This window comes from Chlorocebus sabaeus, chromosome 9 (assembly GCF_047675955.1).
Source record: "Chlorocebus sabaeus isolate Y175 chromosome 9, mChlSab1.0.hap1, whole genome shotgun sequence".
In the NCBI taxonomy this organism is placed as follows: domain Eukaryota; kingdom Metazoa; phylum Chordata; class Mammalia; order Primates; family Cercopithecidae; genus Chlorocebus; species Chlorocebus sabaeus.
This window is the reverse complement of record NC_132912.1, coordinates 27,998,013-28,020,171: the sequence shown is the minus strand read 5'-3', so window position 1 is coordinate 28,020,171 and position 22,159 is coordinate 27,998,013. Positions and strand designations below refer to the sequence as shown.

The following is a 22,159-nucleotide window of genomic DNA, read 5'->3' as shown; positions in this document are numbered from 1 at the left end:
ACTGGTGTTTGGTTAATGTTGTATTTCTTGTTTTGGGGGTATTTGGGCATATTCATTTTTGAAATTTTATACTATGCACTTATGATTTGTACTTTTTGTATATATGTTATAGTCAATTCAAAAGTTTGATTAAAAACAGACACTATTTATTTGCCATTTTAGAGTTTCTGTTTCAGTAGACAGAAAATATTAACCATATAAACAAAAACCGCACATATGATTATAAATTATGGACATGTATGAAGGCAAAGAACAAGGTGCTATGGGATTGAGTCATGAGGATATCTGCTTTTCTGTAATGTTTTGGCCAGACCTCTATAAGAAAGAGTTATTCAAGTTGCGTGAGGAGGGAGGGCAGTGTAAGATAAGGTTGGAGAGGCATGCAGGACTTTTAGGACATCCTGGAGAGTTTGGTCATCCCAAGATCGATGGGCAACTTTAGAAGGGTTATTAAGGGGTAGTTATGTGATTTAAGTTTTAAAAATAATCACTCTGGCTACGCTGTGAATTGTGGACTTGAAAATGGGCCAGAGTTGAATGCTGCTGAGCCATTTGAAGACTACTGGAGTGCTCCAGGCAAAAATGATGGCATCCATGATCTAGACCAGGGACCTGCCAGCTTTTTATGTAAAAAGTATGTGTTCTACCTGCTAAACTTTGCCATTGTAGCATGACAGCAGCCATAGACAATGGATAAATGAATGAGCATGGGCTGTGTTCCAGTAAAACTTGATTTACAAAACAGATCTTGTAGTTTACCAATCTCTGATCTAAAGTGGAGAAAAAACCTTTAGGTGTATTTTGGAAGTAGATTTAATAGGATATGCACCAGGTGCAGTGGCTCCTGCCTGTAATCTCAGCACTTTGGGAGTCTGAGGCGAGTGAATCAAGAAGTCAGGAGTTCAAGGCCAGCCTGGGCAAAATGATGAAACTCCGTCTCTACTAAAAATACAAAAAAATTGGCCAGGCATGGTGGTAGGCACCTGTAATCCCAGCTACTTGGGAGGCTGAGGCAGAGAATTGCTTGAACCTGGGAGGTGGAGGTTGCAGTAAGCCGAGATTGCACCACTGCACTACAGCCTGGGCGACAGGGTGAGACTCTGTCTAAAGTTAAAAAAAAAAAAAAATTAAAAATTAGCTGGGCATTGGGGCATGCATTTGTAATCCCGGCTACTCAGGAGGCTGGGGAATTAGGATCGCTTACGTTGAGGTTGTAGTGAGCTGTGATCCCACCACTGAACTCCAGGCTGCATACCAGAGCAAGACCTTGTGTCTAAAAAAATGTTTTTAAAAAATAGAATATATATTGGATGTTGAGAATGTCAGTAAGAGGAGAGGATTCAAGGATGGCTTGAGTAATTTATGAATAGTGGTGTTGCTTATTAGGGGTCAAGTTCGTTGAAAGTCCAAAACCCACTCATCTAAAATAGTGAATTGTAGCATGTCAAAGTTCTGGTGTTCTTTTCATCTTTGGTATAGAATTACTTTTATTCTTTTATACACATAGTAGTCACCAGTTGCACAAACAGTTAAAGTGAGGAAAAAAAAACTATCATATTGATCATCATTGTGTTTTCTGCTAGTAGCAGAAAAAATAGTAGGAAAGAACAAAATACAGGATATTCTCAGACTGTCATTGACAATGCATCTTTAGCCCGCATGTTCTCCCTTCCTCCAAAAGTAACATCCCCCGCACTCTTACTACAAATTGCTACCTTTTTAAGGATAAACCAGAGAATGTACATATAATCTTAGAGGAGATTATATGATGATTATTTACATATATCAGTGACACTGGGGACAGAGGTGGCTGCTAAGTAGAGCTGCCATCTGCTCTCTGGACAGGCACTGTTTCCCATTCCATTTGTGGAAGAGGCCCTTGTTCAAGTAATTGCCTTATTACCACTACTATGTCAGAACCATAATACTATTTTGATTTTCCTTATAGTTAGATGTGTTTGAAATTGTATATGTTATGTGCATATATACATAAGTATATATATAAATGTATACATTTACTTATTTAAATCAGCCTTTGAATATTACAGGCTTTGCTCTCTGTACATGATACTGTGGCTCAGAAGAATTACGACCCTGTGTTGCCTCCTATGCCTGAAGATATCGATGATGAGGAAGACTCAGTAAAAATAATCCGTCTGGTCAAAAATAGAGAACCGCTGGTGAGTTTCGGTGCTCAGATATGAGTAGATATCATGACAGGGCCAAATCTGATGGTGCATACCATGTATAACTCTCTTTAAAATATGCTTCCTCTATGTTCTCAAACTTTAAAAGAAATGGAACATTGATGTCTAAAGAACATGCTTTTGAAAAATGAAAACGAAGCCAAATAAAATAATAGACATTTTATTGGCTACATTTAAATGGCAATGATTTTGAAAATACAACCTGTTGACATTTATGAAAGAAAGTGTAACATGTACCAAGCATGGCTGATGTGAGATTAAATGGTACAACTTAAAAAAAATTGCTTTTGTCTATGGGAATGCAACTTTAAGTTATTTTATATACTTAATTCAATTGCTTTTTAAATTTAAACTAATTTACAGCAGGTTCAACAAAACTTTTGAGAAGTCTCAGTGAAGCAAACATCTAATTTCTTTGATAAACATCTTTTGAAGATCTTACTTGATCAGGAGGCGTGGAACTTAAATTTGTTTAATTTAATTTAATTTAATTTTATTTTATGTTTAAGTAGCTCTATTTTTAAAAATAAAAAAAGCTTAATATAGAAAAATAGAACCTCTAATGGCAGTGAAGAAATTTCCAAAATTATTTGTTAGCCATTCCTTAAATAAAGTATTAAGATTCAAAATGTCATTTTAAATATTGGAATATGAAATCAAATGAATAGAATTACTTGTCTTGAAATTTTTCTCATTCAAATGTATAAGTAGTGTATTATCTTTGCAATTATTGTTAAGGTAAAGTAAGATTATTGAGTGAACAGATTTAAAGTTTAAAAATTATACTACCCAGAAAAATAGAAAGTACTTTCAACAGATTTGTTATTTAATATCAGTCAAATGACATTTGTTAGTTTGGGGAGATTGTTGGAGAAGTCACAGGACTGTCAAAGCGAAATGAAAAACACACAGAGAGAAGATTAAGAGTCAAAGATATCTTTAGGAGAATGAGCTCTAGTCATGAGAATCAGAAGTAGGCAAAGTGCTGGAAGCTAAGCTGAAATAAAATTCTAGCAAGTGGATGGTCAGGAAATGCTTGACGAGTGATTCACGAGGAAAGGCTGCAACATTTGGCAACCAAGGGGTAGGTTACCAGTGTTATCTAAAAATGCAGTTTTGTTTATTGGGATCCATAATGTGGTGACATAAACACAGCTTGCATTGGATGACCTAAGTGGGAGTTGGGATTCTGTCACTTTGCCCTGTATCCTATAGAGCAAACCACTCACCATCTCAGCCTCAGGTTCCTTGTCAGAAAATCAAGAAATGTACCTCTTTGCAAGTGTTTTTGAACATCAGCTAAGATATAATGTATTTGGAATGGTTTATGAGTTCTGAAGCATTATGCAAACATGATGTAAATATTAGAATATATTCTATGTAATATTTTAAAAATATTAGAATTTATATTCTATTTAATATTTAAAAGATAAAAGCTAGGTTGCATCTGCTCAAGGAGAGAATGGTTACCTCGGAGCAGGTAATAACACAGGTCATGTGGGTATTAGATAATGGATAGGAAAAAGGGTGATCACTTGAGGGGCAAGATCCCTTGAAAATGAAATTCTGTTTGTTGGTGAGTAGATTTGGATCCTAAATTCTCAGTGTTACTTGCATGGGCTGTCCTCTTGCATGGGCTGTCCTCTTGCATGGGCTGTCCTCTTGCATGGGCTGTCCTCTTGCTGCTTTGAGAACAGTGGCTGTCAGATTTTGGTATTGGAAGAATGACGTGAGATGCCTACGTAAAATGCAGATTTCTGGGCTGAATCCCAAGGAATTTATATCAGGAGAGTTTTCTTTGGTGCCTGGGAATCTTGATTTTAAAAAGTGTCTCAGATGTTCTTCGTGCAAGTTTTTGGTAGATCACACTTTAAAACACTTATTTCAAAGGCTCAACCTGAAATTCACTGTGTCACCTACTTGAGGAGACCTTGCAATGCTGGCAGTTTATAGGAAATAAATAAAATAATTTTTTTTTTTTTTGAGACGGAGCCTCACTCTGTTGCCAGGCACTAGAGTGCAGTGGTGCGATCTTGGCTCACTGCAACCTCTGTTTCCTGGGTTCAAGCAATTCTATAGGAGAAAAATTTTTTGTTTAAGGAAATCATGATAACCCAGTAAGCAGTCCCTTTTTATAAACCATTTTACAGAATTAATAATTAAGAAAAATCTAACCAGAATTTATTTTTTCAATCTAACTTGGAATTCTCCGTGGTCTATTTTTAAAACACAATCACGTAGAATACATTCAAAATAATTATGTAGGAAAATATGTAATTTTAAAAATATTAGATCCAATTTTAATTTATTTTGCATTTGCAGACTATACCATAGGATTGATGACTTTTGTACAGTATCACATGTAATGTACTCTGTGTTTTTGAGATTTGATCTTATTTTTACGCAAATATATTGCAATGGGAATACATCAAACAATTGTGGTAAGAGAGGTTTGGAAAGCAATATGGAAACAGAAGTCTTCAAGAATGAAGGGTTCAAAGTGAAGATTGATTCAAGTGGTAGTATCATGTAGAAAGCGAGAGATTGTTCTTTAAGTCTGTAATTTACCCTCCAAGCAAAGTGGAATCAGGGGATAGCAAGAAGATTCTATCAGGGCACTTATCTCTGTCTATAATGAGACCCTTATGCGTTGGAGTGCTTTGCGTTATCTACACATTCCAGAAGTGATTTTATCCTGCCCATGGCTTTCAGAAGCATCTGTGTGCCGGAGACTCCCAAGATTATTTCTCTTCCAGTCTTTTCTTCTAATCTTTAAATTTATATATCCATCTGTCTATTCGTTATCTCCATTTGGTGGTCTAATAGACATCTCAATTTTCACATATCCAAAAATAAACTGCCAATCTTTGTCCCCAAATCTGTTCCACCCTTGTCTAGTTGATGGCAATTCCATCCTTCCAGCTGCTCAGCCAGAAGACGTTGAGCCTATCTTTAATCCTTCTCTTTCTTTTGCATTCCACAGGCAATCCACTGGGAAATCCTTTAGACTCTACCAATAATGTATCCAGATCCCTTTTCACCACCTCTACTCCTGCCAGTCAGATCCATGCCACCATCATCTTTCCCTTGAATTATTGTTCAGAGTGAGCATCCCAAATCTGAAGATCTGAAATCCAAAATGTACCAAAATCTGAAACATTCTGAGTGCAGACATGAGCTCCAAGGAAGTGGTCATTGGAGCCTTTTGGATTTCATATTTTTGGATTTGGGATGCTCAACTGATAAGAATGCAAATATGCCCAAATCTGAAAAAAATATGTGGGATCTGAAACACTTCTGGTCTAAGCATTTCAGACAAGGGATCCCCAACCTGTATTAACCTCTCATTAATTTTATTGCTTTAGCCCTTGCCATCCTTCACTCTTAACACAGTGGGTGCAGTGGTCCTCCTAGATTGTGCCCCTCCTGCTGTTCACAACCTTGCATGTTCCCTCTTTCATTTGGAGTAAAGCCCAGTCTTCTCACAGTAACTCATAAAGCACATAAGCTGACTTCCTTCTGCCTTTGACCTCGTCTCCTCTTGCTGCTCCTCTTCTGCTGGGCTCCAGCCACACTGGTTACCTTGCTCTCCCTTGAACATTTCATTCATAGCCCCCTTGGCACCTTTGCACTGGGTGTGTCTTCTGTTCCTTCCCATTGGCTAACTTCTTCACCTCTGTCCAGTCTTTGTTCACTCAGACGTCATCTTCTCAGTGAGTCCTGTGTCTTCGCATTGTCTTTCCTCCACTTGCCCTAGCATCCTGGTCTTCTGTTTCCTGCCCTACATCCCCTCACACCCGCACAGTGGGTGTAATACCACCTGATAGAGTTTGGGTCTGTGTCCCCACACAAACCTCATCTTGTAGCTCCCATAAAAACCATGTGTTGTGGGAGGGACCTGATGGGAGATAATTGAATCATGGGAGCAGGTCTTTCCCATGCTGTTCTTGTGATAGTGAGTGTCATGAGATCTGATGGTTTTAAAAACGGGAAGTTTCCCTGCCAACCTCTCTCTTTGCCTGCTGCCATCCATGTAAAATGTGACTTGCTCCTCCTTGCCTTCCACCATGATTGTGAGGCCTCCCCAGTTACATGGAACTGTAAGTCCATTAAACCTTCCTTTCATAAATTGCCCAGTCTCAGGCATGTCTTTATCAGCAGTGTGAAGATAGACTAATACACCACCCTCTAACATACTGTATAATGTATGTAATTATTCTATCTCTTGTTTATTGTCTTGTCTCCCCCATTGGGATGAGAAAGCAGACATTTTTTTCTTTTTCATCAGTTTATTATAAGCCCTTAGAACGGTGCCTTGCACAGAGTAAGTTCTCAATAAACATTGGTTAACTTCATTGAATACAAAAAAGTCAAAGGAACTAGCATTAAGCACAACAAACAGGTTGTAGCCCTACACTGAAAAACAGTGCAGTCCATAGTACAGAGAGATACTGGTTCCACTTAACTAACTCTGTGTTACAAACCATGGTGGTATGTTGTGGCCAAAACAGTATTATTTTGGGAGTTGATGAGCTCAGCTGGGAGGTTCTCATTTGGAGTTCCTCTTACATACAGTCAGATGGTGGTGGCTGGAGTCAACTGAGGGCTCCTTCATTTACACAACTGTTACCTGGGCTTGGAGCTGGAAGGTTTGGGGCTGGCCAAGTATCTCTTTCTCTAAGTGTTATCTTTACTTGGCTAGCTTGGGGTTCTTCACAGCATAGCAGTGGTCATGATTTCTTACATGGCAGTGAGATTCCCGTAGAGCAAGTGTCTCAAGAGGCCCGAGTGGCAGCTACAGATCTTCTTATAGCCTTTGAAGCCTCAAAACCATTTTTACCACTTAATGTGGGAATATGGCATGCACATACAAGGAGGGAAGGAATTGGTGATCCCCCTTTTAGAGACAATCTCCTACAGGAGTAATGAACTCACGGACAGAATGAACTTATGAACAAAAGGTTATGGAAAGATAGAGGTTAAGCGGTATTGGATGATAATTAAGATGAATAATTGTGTCTCTGGTCAGATTGCCTTAAACAAGTCCTGACTTTTCCATATGCTAGTTGTCTGATCTTAGACAAATTACAGCCATTTAATATTCAATTTCTCATCCAGAAACTATGGATAAGTAAACTTAGATTACTAGGCTTTTCTGCCATTGGGCATATTTGGTGGGAAAATTTGAGACATGTCATTAAGGAAAATGAAAGTTGATTTAATCAAACTAATTAGTTGTATTGGGAATATTACATATCCAGTCATTTTGGAAACAAGTTAAAACTTGAAATAAAAGCAGAAAATACCAGTAATTGGTGAGTCTAAGCTTTGTGACTGTGGAGAGATGCTCATTCAAGTCTTTGGCCTTGAATGCATGCATAGGTGATGAAAAATGCCGTAAAATGCCTGCCACTTAATTCTTTGATTTTTTTTTTTTACTATTATTAGCTATGTATCTGATAGTTATATATGAAGGATACTTATTACAGATGGACTCTTACTTTGTTTACATATCTGTTCTTTAATGATATAAATGTGTTTATTAACAAACTCGAGAAAAATTTCACTTCTTTGGGATGAATTCTGCCGTCACCGAAAAGCTTACCTTTTTAGCAGTATTATGCAATGTTGGATGGCATTGCAAAACCAATGCCAGATTCTTAAAAGGAAAGTCATGGAAAGGCTTTCAAAGTAACCACTTGTGCCTGTTGTTCTTACGAAGCAGCAGTTAATTTGCTTCTGAATATCCGTAAGTGAGGAATTTTTGACTTCTTTTTGAGACTATTTCCTAATCTTTTGCCAATACTTCTATTTGTACTAGGTACAATCCTAGTTCACTAAAACCATAGAGTAAGAGCTCTTTCTTCTAATCATTTGTCTTAGACTTAGGCAACAAATATAACTAATTTCTGGGTTTTAACTTTTTTCTTTTTCTTTATAATTATCACCAAGTTTTTAAAAAATTTTTAAATTTTTTTTTTGCTATGATAACTGAATATGATAGAAGGATCACTGAACTAACCAGAAGTCAAATGATCTGGGTTTTAGTTTTCTAACATATAGAATCTTTTGTCTATTAGTGTAATTGTCACTATTCCACTTTCTTGATGCAGTACTATAAAGATAAAAGAATGAAGAACTGCTTTAAAAGGGTAAAAACCAAACAACATTCAAATACAAGGTATTTTTATAATGAAAAGAAGATATGTTTATTTTACACAGTTTTGAAGAGGTTGAAGATTTCAAAAATCCTTAAATTGGGCTGAAACCCTTCGATGCTATGTAGATAGAATATCCTCTAGTCATGAGAATAGACATTGTAAGACAAATGGCATGATTTCTGTTTTTCCTGCCTCATTTTTTTTTTTAGCTGTTTTCTCTTTTTTCAGATGAATGTCCTTATTTCCTCCCTTTTTCTAACACCCAGGACACACATTTACCCACAATGCTTTTTGTTTTTGTCTTAAAAGGGAGCTACCATTAAGAAGGATGAGCACACTGGGGCAATCACTGTGGCCAGAATCATGAGAGGAGGAGCTGCAGATAGAAGTGGTGAGACTTTGAATGTTAACCAAGTACAGACTAATCATGTGTTTTGTGTGTAGCATTTCCAATAGATAACTAAGAGGATAACCATCTTTGGATCTAATACTGCAAAACAAGTAATAAGATACTTTTTTCTGTGTTGCAATGTGAGAGCCTATTTAAATAAATGATAGATAAACATTACTCTATGGTCTTCTTGTACACAAGCATCCAAAGCTATATTAAAACTTGTGGGCTGGGCACGGTGGCTCACGCCTGTAATCTCAGCACTTTGGGAGACCAAGGCTGGTGGAACATGAGGTTGGGAGATCAAGATCATCCTGGCTAACACAGTGAAACCTTGTCTCTACTAAAAATACAAAAAAAAAAAAAAATTGCCGGGCATGGTGGTATGCACCTGTAGTCCCAGCTACTTCGGAGGCTGAGGCAGGAGAATTGCCTGAACCCAGGAGGCGGAGGTTGCAGTGAGCCGAGATCGCACCACTGCACTCCAGCCTGGGTGACAGAGCGAGACTCTGTCTCAAAAAAAATAAATAAATAAAATCTTGTTTTTGTGTTTCTCAATTGAAAAGTACTGCTAAGAGCATGCAGCCTTTAAGATAAATAAAAATTATTTTCTTAGTATATCAGTAATGTGCATTTCTAGACAAAGACCAAGCTGCTGTTACCATTTCTTGGCCAGCATTACTATGTTGCGGTCTTTGAGTCACTGCTATGGAGAGGCATAGAGGCTGAAACCTGAGACACGTGAAGGTCTCCTTTCCAGTCCTTAAATGTATTAAGGGAACCTAACAATGCTTTAATTATGGAAACAACTGCAAGTTACAGTTTCTGTTGTGGGTAACACTGCTAATTTACCAAATCTCGTATTTCTCAGGTCTTATTCACGTTGGTGATGAACTTAGGGAAGTGAACGGGATACCAGTGGAGGATAAAAGGCCTGAGGAAATAATACAGATTTTGGTAAGCTGTAAATTTCTTTTAAAGGTACAATAAAAATAAAATTGAATCACTGTATTTCAGACTTTTAGACTTGGTTTGACAGAGACAGGATTTGTATTAAGCAGTGCAGGGTTCGAACCCCTGCTCCATCACTTAATCCCTGTGTGTCCTTGGAAAATACCTTAATCTATTCATGCCTCAGTGTTTTCATTTACAAAATGAGAATAAGAGGTAGCTATCCATCTGGAGTGTTTTGAGGATTAAATGAGGTAGTATATATAAAGAGTTTTAGGGCCGGGAGCAGTGGCTTATGCCTGTAATCCCAGCAGTTTGGGAGGCTCAGACAGGTGGATCACCTGAGTTCAGGAGCTCAAGACCAGCCGGGCCAACATGATGAAACCCATCTCTACTAAAAACACAAACCAAAATTAGCTGCACATGGTGGCAGGTGCCTGTAGTTCCAGCTACTTGGGAGCCTGAGGCAGGAGAATCGCTTCAACCCAGGAGATGGAGGTTGCAGTGGGTCGAGATCGCGCCACTCGACTCTAGCCTGGGCAACACAGCAAGACTTTGTCTCAAAAAAAAAAAAAAAAAAAAAAAGAGTTTAGTACCTGTCCCAAGTCTGTACTTAGCAGATGGCATCTACCCTGTGGCTGATGATGCATTTATCTTTATCTTCCTCCCATTGACACAGTCATATTCTATGCTGTGGATCATAGCAATACAAATTAGTCAAACTAATTTAGATGTCTTTTGAAATCTGACACTTGAATACAATTATTTTATGCCTTGGCAATATTAATTCTAAAGTTCATTCATAAGATAAAAGGAAGGGAAACTCTCTCTTTTATGTATGAAAACATACTGAAAACCTATACCAACTGGAAGAGGTTTGAGTGTGTCTCAAAAACAGATCCCCATAGATATGAAAATTTAGTATATGGTTAAGGTGGCATTTTAAATCACTGGGAAAACTGGAACATTTCATAAATGGTATCAGGTTAATGACTCAGAAAAAATAAGGTCAATCCTTGTTTTACACAATATGTAAAAATAAATTCCCAACAAATTAAATATTTAAATGCAAAAAAAATCACAGAAATTGCCCAATAAAATGTAATAATATACAAGTTTTATAAGTATGAGGTAGAAAAAGACTTTTTAACCTTGATATGAAAGTCAAATAGAAAAATAACAAATGTGTCTACTAGAATTCAAAACTTTCTTTATAGAAAAAAGGTGCCATAAAGAAACATCAAAGACAAATGAGATTGTACAAAAAATATTTTCAATATATATAATAAAAGGCTAATATTTCAAAATATATACAGAGATGATAAAAATCAATAAGAAAAACATTTACAGAAAAATCAGCAATGCATATGGACAAATACTTTACAAAAGAAAACATGTCTGGAAAGCGTCAGGTTACTTGAGACTGGAAATCTTGATGATGCCTAGAGTTGGTCAGGGTATAGGAAAACAGGTATATTTATATGATTTGGGGATGGGATAAGTTATTAGTAGAACTTTTTGAGATCTGAAACGATCAAAATTTTAAATGTGCATACTCTTTAGTCATGAAATTCAACTATTGGAAATTAGTCCTCAAGCAATAATTTGGTAAATGTATATGAACAAAATATTTCAAAAATACTTGGAAACTACCAAGAAAGTTGCGTTGATCAAATAATCATTCATCCCTATGCTAGATTATTGTGAGGCAATCACAGTGAGAGATAGACCTATATGGCTTAGTAGTAATAGTAATAAGAATTGCATCCTTAATAAATGACACTGTTATAAAGGACCATAGATCCATTAAAAAAAACACACATACACACACAAACTAGAAAAATGAGGAGATTATAGAGCAAATTTTGTTTTCTCTCTACCAATGTAATTCAGTATTACAGGATGAGAATTCTTTATAAGATTTGTGAGTGCCTTTTACGGTAAACAATAGCAATGATATTGCCATTTTGAAATAAATCAACCCTTTATAAAATTCTATTATTTAAACTGTCAGAATCCCATTTTACTTCAGTTGCTGTGTTGCACTAGAGCTGCCTTCTTAAGGCTCGCCAGAGCTGACTGTATGATGCACCATTTCCAAACTCAGCTTTCAGCAACTGCATGCTGGCGAATTGAAATTGGCTATAGTGAAAGTATTTATATCATGGAAATTGACAGACAGTACACATCAGAGCTTTTTTTTTTTTTCTTTTTAAACAAATGGAGTCCTGGTTTACCAGCACACCACAGATAGTGAGCCTCAGAGAGATGTGTCTTGCCCTACTCCTCTTCCTTTCATATCTTTCAAATGTGCCAACTATTTAGTGCTTTTATGGAGCTTACAAATGAGCAGGAGTAACATATCTTATGAAGTAATTGCATGAATAATTAAATATGGCTACAATAAATGCTAAAAAGAGAGAGACAGAAAATGACATGAGAGTATATTTAAAGAGAGATCATATCTAAGATAAGAAAAATTTGTGGGTGCTGGTACTTATTTTAATGAAGTTAGAATAGATACTCAGTCTTTTCATCTTGCAGTTAATCTATTACGTTTGATATTTTACTGACTAACCAGAATGCAATAGATATGAATGTTCTTTTTTTTTTTTGTGATGGGCATTGCCCCTAATTGAATCATATATTTATAATGGCACTACTGACATTATAGGTGTTTTGTCCCCCAAAACATGGATGCTGATACTTAGATGTAACTGCCTGAACCTTGTACATTATTATTATTATTATTATTATTATTATTATTACTATTACTATTTTAAAGACAGCGTCTTGCTCTGTCACCTAGACTGGAGTGCAGTGGTGCAATCACAGCTCACTGCAGCCTTGAACTCCTGGGCTCAAGAGGCCTTAGCCTCATCACCACACTTGGCTAAGTTTTAAAATTTTTTTTTGTGGAGACAGGGGTTTTTCTATATTGCCCAGGCTGGTCTTGAACTCCTGGGCTGAGGTGATTCTGCCAGCTTGCCTCCCAAAACACTGGAATTACAGGCACAAGCCACTGCACCCAACCCTCTAGACATTATCTACTCTAGTCATTGAATACTGTGTTTATTTTATTTAAGGCGTTGTGCATATTTTGTGTGTTTCTATTTCGAAGAAACTTGGATGGGAATGTATTTACTGACAGCTTAAAAGTACACAGGAAGTAAAAGTAGATTTAGGAGTTAATGTTTTTTAACTTATTCTACAAACTTCAGAGCTTTCTTTCTCACATTACAGGAATTTCAACAAAAATAGTTTCCTCCGTTTAGTCTATCTAAGAGTAGAAACCCCAAGCTTGTAAATTTTCAGATGCATTTCACTTTCTACCTATTTTACCTTATTCTTCGTTGGGTCTGGTTTTCTTATAACTCCTTCTTTCATCTGATACCAGGCTCAGTCTCAGGGAGCAATTACATTTAAGATTATACCCGGCATCAAAGAGGAGACACCATCAAAAGAAGGCAAGGTAATTATTGCTTAAAAACATTTTTTTGTGCGTGGGAGGGAAGTCATGTTTTTCCATCCAGCACATATCCACTTTGTCATAACATATCTCTTTCAATATTCCAGTTTTAAAATTACTATGTTTGGAGTCGGAGTTAGGAGAATACAGGCCAGTTCACCTTTATTTTTTATCTTTATTCATCTTTAATGAAACTTTTCTTCCAGATGTTTATCAAAGCCCTCTTTGACTATAATCCTAATGAGGATAAGGCAATTCCATGTAAGGAAGCTGGGCTTTCTTTCAAAAAGGGAGATATTCTTCAGATTATGAGCCAAGATGATGCAACTTGGTGGCAAGCGAAACATGAAGGTGATGCCAACCCCAGGGCAGGCTTGATCCCCTCAAAGCATTTCCAGGAAAGGTGAGCTGCTGGTACATAATAATGGCTTTTCTCCAGCTGACCTTTTGTTCTCTGCAAAATATCATTCTAGCATTGATGTGATAAAATATGCTATAAAACCTTGCCTTAGAATTTTTTATCCCTTGGGTTTGGATTTCTGTTTTGTCTAACTAAGTATGATGAATGACCAAAAATAATATGACAGTACTGGGTCATATTAGATTTTTGTTATGAAGCAAATGGAAAATAGCACATTAATATCTTGAAACCATGTTGATATGAAAGGTGGAAAAAAAAAAAAAAAAGACCGGTGGTTTTGGAGGGAGAGAAGATAATTTACAAAAATTTTCTTTTGTAAAGAAAGTGGGCGATTTGTTTCTTAATTTGAATCGGTTGCATTACATTCTTTTTTTTCTCTAACCTTTAAGTTTTTTCTTAAGACTAAATATTTTGATGTTGTATTCACCTCAGACCTGTGCTGAAAACTGATAGGCACGTTGATCTTCTTTCTCCCAGGAGACTGGCTCTGAGACGACCAGAAATATTGGTTCAGCCCCTGAAAGTTTCCAACAGGAAATCATGTAAGTTTGTTAATAGGAATGCAGAGTAACCAAACCCCGATGTTTATTTTTGACTATTAGAGCAGGTGCTCATGGCAAAATAAAGGGTCCTATTACCCTAGCAATAACTTTGGGATCATCAATTCTCAGGAACAAACAAATAGGAGATTCATATTTGGAATATTAACATGAATCTTTTGAGGAAAGGGGTGGTTGAGGTTGTTAATAATAAATCCATGACTCACTCATTAAGAAAGTAACTAACTATTACTACTGTCTTTGATTTCCAAATATAGGCATTTTATTAAATGTCACCTCTAATATAGCTCTTATTTCTTCAAAGCCAGGAGGTTTGGGTTAGGTATTTCTTGGTAAAGATTAGGGAGAAAAAAAATCTACCATTTTGTTGGGTACGAAAGCAGTTGTGCTCAAGACCCATTGTTCTTAATTCCTTTCTTATCCCCAGATCATAACACTTCTGACCTTTAGCCTATCCCTTTGGAGTTATCACCAGACTAGATTAAAAGAAAATGAGAGAAAGGCAAAGGATGGCTACCGTATGATTACTGAAAAACATAGTGTGCATTTAAGTACTTTTTTTTCTCTTTCAGCCTAATCTTCTGTCAGCTTTTCTTTACTTCCCACCACCCACCTCTTCAAGTCCACATCCATAAATTCCCTATTTTACCTCCCCTAGATGTTTCATGGTTCTAGGTATTTTAAGAGAAAAAAACCAACCCTTTGTTTTCAGCATAGAAATTGTACATTCAACAGCGGAATGACCAAATAAATGGCCCTGGAATTTTACACCAACATCTGTTTTTAGTATTGTTGCATTTTTCACATCTCCTGTGATTTCTGTCAGTTTGCAGAAGCATATAGCCCAGGAATCACATTAGAAGGGAGCCAAACTGTAGTCGAGTATAAATCTTACGGGCAGTCAAATGCTTGAAGTGGAGCACTGATTCAAAAGCCTGCTTGTCCTTGCTGCATTAAGTCCAGGCACAAGGAAAAAAATCCTTGTCACAGAATGCTACACGTCTTCTGACGTGAGAAAGCTTAAAGCTTTCATGAGAACATTGCATTGTTCTTAAGCGAGATGACTTTTCACTGGCCAACTCACCAACAGAAAGGAGCTTTGAGACTCCTTGCCTGACTTGCTCTTAAAGGGATTTTAAAATAGGAGGCTTACACATTTCTAATATATTTGGTATATGTGGGATAAGATGTGTGTCACTGAAAGATGAAATAAATGTAATTATACTTGAATCTGGATCCATACTCAACTCTGTTTGAGTCCTAGGCAACTTAGAAATGTACAGTTTGATATTGTTAGGAATTTTCATTGATTGAAAATTTTTGATAAGTGTATATGTGTTTCTTTAAAAGAACTATACAAAAGGGATATATTGCTTTTTAATAGCTGTTTCAAACTGGTTTCTGTATAGATGCCTATGAAGGTGAGGGGTATGTGTGTGTGTGTGTGTTTCTGTGTGTGTACGTAGAAGTATTAATTGTAACAGAGTCCTTTTGTCTGTTGATTTGCATAATTTCTTTTTTATGTTAATACTTCAATATGTGGATCTGATAAATATTTATTCTAGCATTTATCTTTACTGAAATGTCCTCATTTGAATAATTTTGTTTTTTTGCCTTTTCTGCCTCTTGAATACCATTCAGAAATGTTTGCTGGTCCTCCTGTCTTTCTTCTCTCTCTCTCTCTTTTTTGTTAAGCTAGATTTTGATTCACTGAGAGATGCATTATTTGTTTTTATATATGTTATTTTCAAATAAATCTGGTCAAAATTATCCTTATTAAATAATAAACGTATAACAGATATGGCCCTGTTCAGAGAGACAATATATTTCTGTGACAATTAAATAGGAAGCTAATGTCTTTATTCTCAAAGAATTGAAATTCTACTTGAAATTTCCTTGAATATTGTCTCACATAAAGTTAAAAGTTATGCATAAATCATTGTGTTGATTCTGAACATTTTAAATGGCATTTAAAAGCACTTTAACCGATGTTTTGATGATGATTCTTTACATGACTAAAACTTGTAAAGGCCATCTGATCCACTACTTTCTGGACTTCAATATTTGGTACTTAGGGTTTTGGAATAGGAAACTTATGTTATCATGCCCTTTGCTGAATTATAGGAAAATGTTGTGAAGAAAAACAACAAGTTGATACAAAATCTTTTGTTTTTATGATTTTGAGTATTAATGGAATAGGGTTTTTAAAAAGTTTCTGATTTAATGTAAAATTTATAAAGGAAGAATAATTCTATCATGTCAATATTTATCAATTTATGTTAAAAATACAGTGATAAAAACTTTATCCACTAATTTTCACATTGGTGGACTTAACACCTAGGAGGAAATTGCACGTGTCAGATTTGAAATAATGAATTTAGTTACATAATACCATTTATCAAATTAGCCAGTTAACATTTTTCACAAAATGATTGCTCGTATTACTCTTTTTTTAATCTTTATTTTGCTCTTTATTTCATTTGTAGTGTATCACCATAACTTAAGTTTGCATGGAGGAAAAATTCATGGAAGATGGTTCTGGAACTATAGGGTTTCTGTTAATATCAATATAGAAGTATATAAGGAAGGGCACATCCCAATCTTATTATCATTGCATTTATATTTGTGCTAGAGCTCTAGTTCTTGGCTCTAAGGTAAGTGAAATCAGGAGCCATGATAATAACAACCTCTTTAGGCTTTAAAACTAGCCTCCTTGTGCAAAATTCATAAGTGTAAGTCATATTCATCTTTGCTGCTTGATTATTTCCTCCCCTTAAGAATCTTTGTGTATCTAATACAAACCCAGAAGGGAAAAAAAGGCTTTTCAAACAAACAAAAAAAAAATTACCTCTTAAAATAAAAAATTCCTGAAGACAAAAACATGAACTCTGAAACCTAAAATATTTCTTCTAAGTCTTAGTAGCTGGATATAAGGACTTGTCTCCTCCCCCTATTTTTTGGAAGAATTCTTACCGAACAAAGATATTTGTAATGGAAATTTGTTTCCCTCCCTGTCCATCATCTAATGATAGGTTCCCACATAATGGATTTATATTAGTAATACAGACAGAAAAGCAAGCCTCAAAATCTGATAGGTTTTCTTTTAGATGACCAGCTTTTAGACTATTACATAAAAGATACAGCTTAAGTGTTCTGGAAATGAGTAAAAGTGAATCTTATGTCCCAGATAGCATATAGGAGTACTTTTGCATCACAGAAAGTTGGCAGCTTGCATTTCTTGTGTCAATATAATTTAAAGTACTCTAATTTTCTGCCTGAAACTTATTTTTATAGTTTGGTTGCATGTACTACCTTACCTTTAAGAAAGAAATATGAATTTATTTGTGGTATTGTTTGTTGCTTTTCTCTTGAAATCTAAATATGAGTTAAGAATTGTCTTCCTAATGATATAAAATTAATTTAACTTCAGTAGGATGTGATTTATATTAAATATTTAAGTCCAGTATATATGGTCTTCAGAAAGCAGTAAGAAAAAGCTGTTATCCAGGTAATATATTTTACAACAGAATATTCAAGTATGATTTATTATAGTGTTGTTTCCTTTTTTTAGTTATCAAAGTGTAAGAACCTAAAAGTTTCTAATATTGCTGACTGAATAACCTGAATTCAAAATTTTTGTTTTACACAATAACTTTTAAAAAATTCTTGCAGTCAAAGAAACAAGAATGTACATTTTTTCAACCATTTAAAGATTAGAAAGCAAAACACAAAATATTTTATTGTAGAATTTGTTTTAACCCGTCATGATTGTTATTATGCAGGTAAAAAGAAAATATTTAACTGAAGCCAAAGGGTATCCATGTAAGAAAGGTGTAACTTAGTTCATTCAAAGACAAGCATTTGTCAGTTGATAATCACAACAGGCAAAAAAGAATTTAAACATTGAGTAAAATAACGAATTCACTGCACACAGTACCAATATTTTGGAAGGTCTAACACTTAAGAATAATATATCACAGGACGCTACAAGTCATTGTAATGAAGCTTTTCAAGTTGAGTAAGCTACTGCTTCTTGGATTCTTAAGTAATTTTATTTGTTGTTTTAATACATAAAGTTAATTCAGAAACAAATAGCATTGCTTATGTTGTTATATGAAGTTTGTATGTCTAAAACATTGTCAAACATTTTCTTAATATTGGTGAGGTCTTGTATAAACAGAAACACATGGGGTTTTAAAAAATACCTAACGTATTTTTTTCCCTAATACTAATACTATTTGGAAGATTCCAGAGTTCAGAGTTTGGGTGGAAAGAAGTGTAGATGAACTAAGTTGTAAATTTCATATCTGATCACTTAAATCACAAGATGGTTGAGGTGAAGAACCTTCTAACTTGTTACTGCTCACGCTCAGTCTCAGTGAACTGTGTTCTCCTGGGATTCCTGAAGATGTTGCTTCTCAAACACTATCAGGGTAGATGCTTCTAGTCTTTCCATTGCAAGGGTTCTCAGCTGTATTGTCGCTTGTATTGTTTTCTAGGGACCCAATGCCACGCAGGTTAGAAAGCGTTGGTTAACTCTTAGGGGTCTGATCTGTGGTTGCGTGTTATTGCAGACTTTTAGAAGGGATTGTGGTAGGGGGTGGGGAATTTGGGTAAGTGGTTTCTAGTATGGGGATTTAACTTTGCCCATGTGAATAATAGCACACTAATATAGACACAGTTTCTCCATTTTTCAGGAGTGTCACACATGTCCCTTGCAGAGTGACATCCAGCAGAATGGGATGTTTACTACTGACCAGTATGCAGAACTCACCACGTACTTTTCACAAGAACCTTTCTAGTCCATTCTCTGAAGACAGCACATTTATCTTTCTCTTTAAAAAAAAAAAAAAAAAAAGTTTTTCGTTTTTTGAGACAGGCTCTCACTCTGTCACCCAGGCTTGAGTGCAGTCATAGCTGACTGCAGCTTTGAAATCCTGAGCTCAAGTGATCCTCTTGTCTCAGCCTCCTGAGTAGCTGGGACTATAGGCGTGTGCCACCACGCCCAGCTAATTTTTAAAATTTTTTGTAGAGATGAGATCTCACTATGTGGTTTAGGCTATCTCCAACTCCTGGCCTCGAGTGATCCTCCTTCCGTGGCCTCCCAAAGTGCTGGGATTATAGGCATGAGCCACTGTGCTCATCCCTCTTGGCCTTCCCATTGTGACTTTCCTAACTTTCCTCTCCTGCTCTAATGTGCTTGAAGATAGCAGACGGTGGACTCTTGATAACACTGGGGAGAGGAGCTGGCCCTCCCTGGCCACTCCTGGCAGGAGACTCTCCCTTGGAATACCAAAGCTTTGGGGAGGGATGGTGGGGCTGTGGGAGATCATCCTAAGTCGATAGGAAACTTGTAAGAAACACTATGTCCCTGGACCTCTCTCCTGCCCATTTCTAGTCTGAGACTTGAGTAATCAAAATGTGATTTTGTCATGATTAGCATAGGATTGAATTAAAAACTCAGACTCGAGCCAAATGGCATGGGTCCAAATCCCAGTTTTAACATGGACAAGTGTGTTGTATTTCTTTTTTTTTTTGGTTCTAATTAGTTCTTGAACTCTCTCTAGAGAGTGGCTATAAACTCTAGCCCTGCCCTGGTGCAGGGGAGGTGGTCATGGCTGTCTGCAGTGTGCCTTTCATGGGATACTTCTTTCTCCTGGTGGAAGGCCTAATGCCTAAGTGTCCACCTGTGACCAGATGTCCTCTCTCACAGGAACTTGATTATATTGACAGACACTCTTGGGGCTCTTGTCTGACCTGTTTCCAGTTTATTCCTACCAAGATAGCCACTCTCTAGGAATGCCCTGACCAGGAAAAACTGTAGATGCAGGTGTGTCGGGCAGGTGAGACACAGAGGAGGAAACATGAAATAGCAGGGGTGAATGGAATAGCAGAGGCAGTGTATTACTCACAGATCCCGGAGAGGAGGGCAGCACGCCTCGCAGGGCCAACAGGAAGAGGGGAGCTATCTGGGACACAGACTCAACCAGTGTGTGAGGAGCAAGAGAGATGGGGGACCAAAGCTTTCACTGTGGTCCAGGGCATTATCCAAGCAAGTTTTCCTTCTGGGAGTTCTAAATAGTGGGTCTAAAGAAAGCAGGCATGAGTTCCGTGGAGTTACGCTGTGACTGAGAGCTGGTCCCTGCACCATAATTGCACGGTCCACGTGGGTTGTAGGGGTCATGGAGTGAGTCACATATGCTGTATCTGTATGTCCCCTAGTGAGATGGTCACCAGCAGGCAGTTGTATAAGGCCGATTTCTGGATGGGCTGCCTTGAGGAAGTCAGAGGAGGCAGAGGGCTTGCAGCTATGTCAAGGGCAACTAGGCCCTGTTTCTGATATGAGAAAGATTCACAATGGATGCCAAAGCAACATAAAATTATGAGAATTCACTATAGGGTTCTTTCTTATCTGAAAAAAAAAGGGAATTATAGTACTGGCCTTATAGATTGTTGGAGAATTAAATAAGTTTGTGTATTGTAGTGTACACAGAACAGTGCCTTCCACATAGTAATAATCATGTGACTATCCCAACTCTCTTCTGAGATCAACATTTTGTTTATTTTTTCCCCTTTGTTCAAACTTGCTAAGTCTAAGAAATTCTGTCCCTTTCATTTTCTTACTGGATGTTCATTAAGCATAATACTTGCTACTGAATATATGTGTGGGGTTATATCAGTAATATAAAAATATCCTTCTCTCTCTACTTAAAAATTTTATGGAGAAACATTCTCTTGCAAATTTATACAGCATATTCATGACATTTTATTAGAATGTGAAATATATACTATATGTGATATAAATTACAGATTTTTTTTGTGGATTGGCATTAGTGTTTTAATTTTTTGTTGGTTTTTGTGGTATGGCTTTTATCATTTGATTTCTATGGCGCTAAGTCTTTAATTAAGGGTGTAGTATTTAGTCTATCCCATTGGCCTTATAAAAAATAGACTCTATGTTTAACAACCCACTTTATAATGGAGTACCTGAGATTTTAAAGTGACCCATCTGATGTCCGTCATGCCTAGCTGTTTGCCTAAGCCACATCATATAGTTTACTTCTTGTTTTCTAACAATTTGTTTTAGATGCACATGACAGGTCAGAGTTACTAAGACCTATGCATAAATAAAATCACAACTTGGGTGATTCAAAGCACGAGCCTGAATAATAATAATGATTGTGATATTTGCTAATACTGATCAAACTAAGCCAACATAGTTGAAGGATCCATAAGTATTTTAAAAAATAAAAATACAGTGGTATGCATTTTCCTGGAAGTGTTTTCTTTGGCCACTATTCTGTAGCTTGGATGGACGAGGGGAGAACTGTTCTGATCACTCCTATTTGCTCTGGAATCATGTAGTGAAATGCGTTTTACCTTAACTCATAGTTAGATTTCCCTCTGTAATATTGCCAGTACTTTTTTCACCCTTAACTGAAAGCGAGTCTCTGAAGTCATATTTAACTTTTAAATTGCTATCCTATTAGTAATTTAGGATTACTTTCTAAAATACCTTTCATCAGATAATATAGACAGAATAAAAATAAATGATTCTGCATAACTCATTTGATATGTGTATTATTACATTGATAATTGTCAGGTTATTGTGAAATTTACAGGATATTTAGATATGTTAAGGACAAAATTTGTTGTTTCTAATATCCTTTCTTCTTTCCACTATTTTTATCAAGACATTTCTTTTAAGCATTGAACAGATTGATTTACCAACAAAACTGTTCTATGAAAATAAATATAATCCCCTTAACGAAGACATTATTTTGAAAAAAATGCTGAAGATTTTTGTTCTGATTATATTTCCCATTTGATTATTTAATAAGCTATGTAAGGACTATGTTTTGACAACTTAAGTGTATGTATTCTTTTTAAAACAAGCCTGTAGTGCAGCCTAAAATGTAGTTTTGCATAAATTCTATGTATTCGTTGACTGATAATTTTGAAACATTTAAAATACGTTTGTTTTCTCCTTTGGCTTTTC

The 22,159-nt window shown here is 36.3% G+C and overlaps 1 protein-coding gene across 4 annotated transcripts in view; it reads left to right on the top strand.

Annotated features, from left to right (window-relative positions):
• MPP7 (MAGUK p55 scaffold protein 7) overlaps positions 1-22,159 on the top strand; it is a 251,961-nt gene that overhangs the window by 172,772 nt on the left and 57,030 nt on the right. For all 4 annotated transcript variants that reach the window (XM_008002649.3, XM_073018824.1, XM_073018823.1 and 1 more), the window contains 6 exons: positions 2,049-2,180; positions 8,678-8,759; positions 9,631-9,716; positions 13,108-13,182; positions 13,386-13,582; positions 14,078-14,142. In XM_008002649.3, coding sequence (XP_008000840.1) covers positions 2,049-2,180; positions 8,678-8,759; positions 9,631-9,716; positions 13,108-13,182; positions 13,386-13,582; positions 14,078-14,142 — 637 coding nt within the window. The remainder of the gene's footprint in view (positions 1-2,048; positions 2,181-8,677; positions 8,760-9,630; positions 9,717-13,107; positions 13,183-13,385; positions 13,583-14,077; positions 14,143-22,159) is intronic.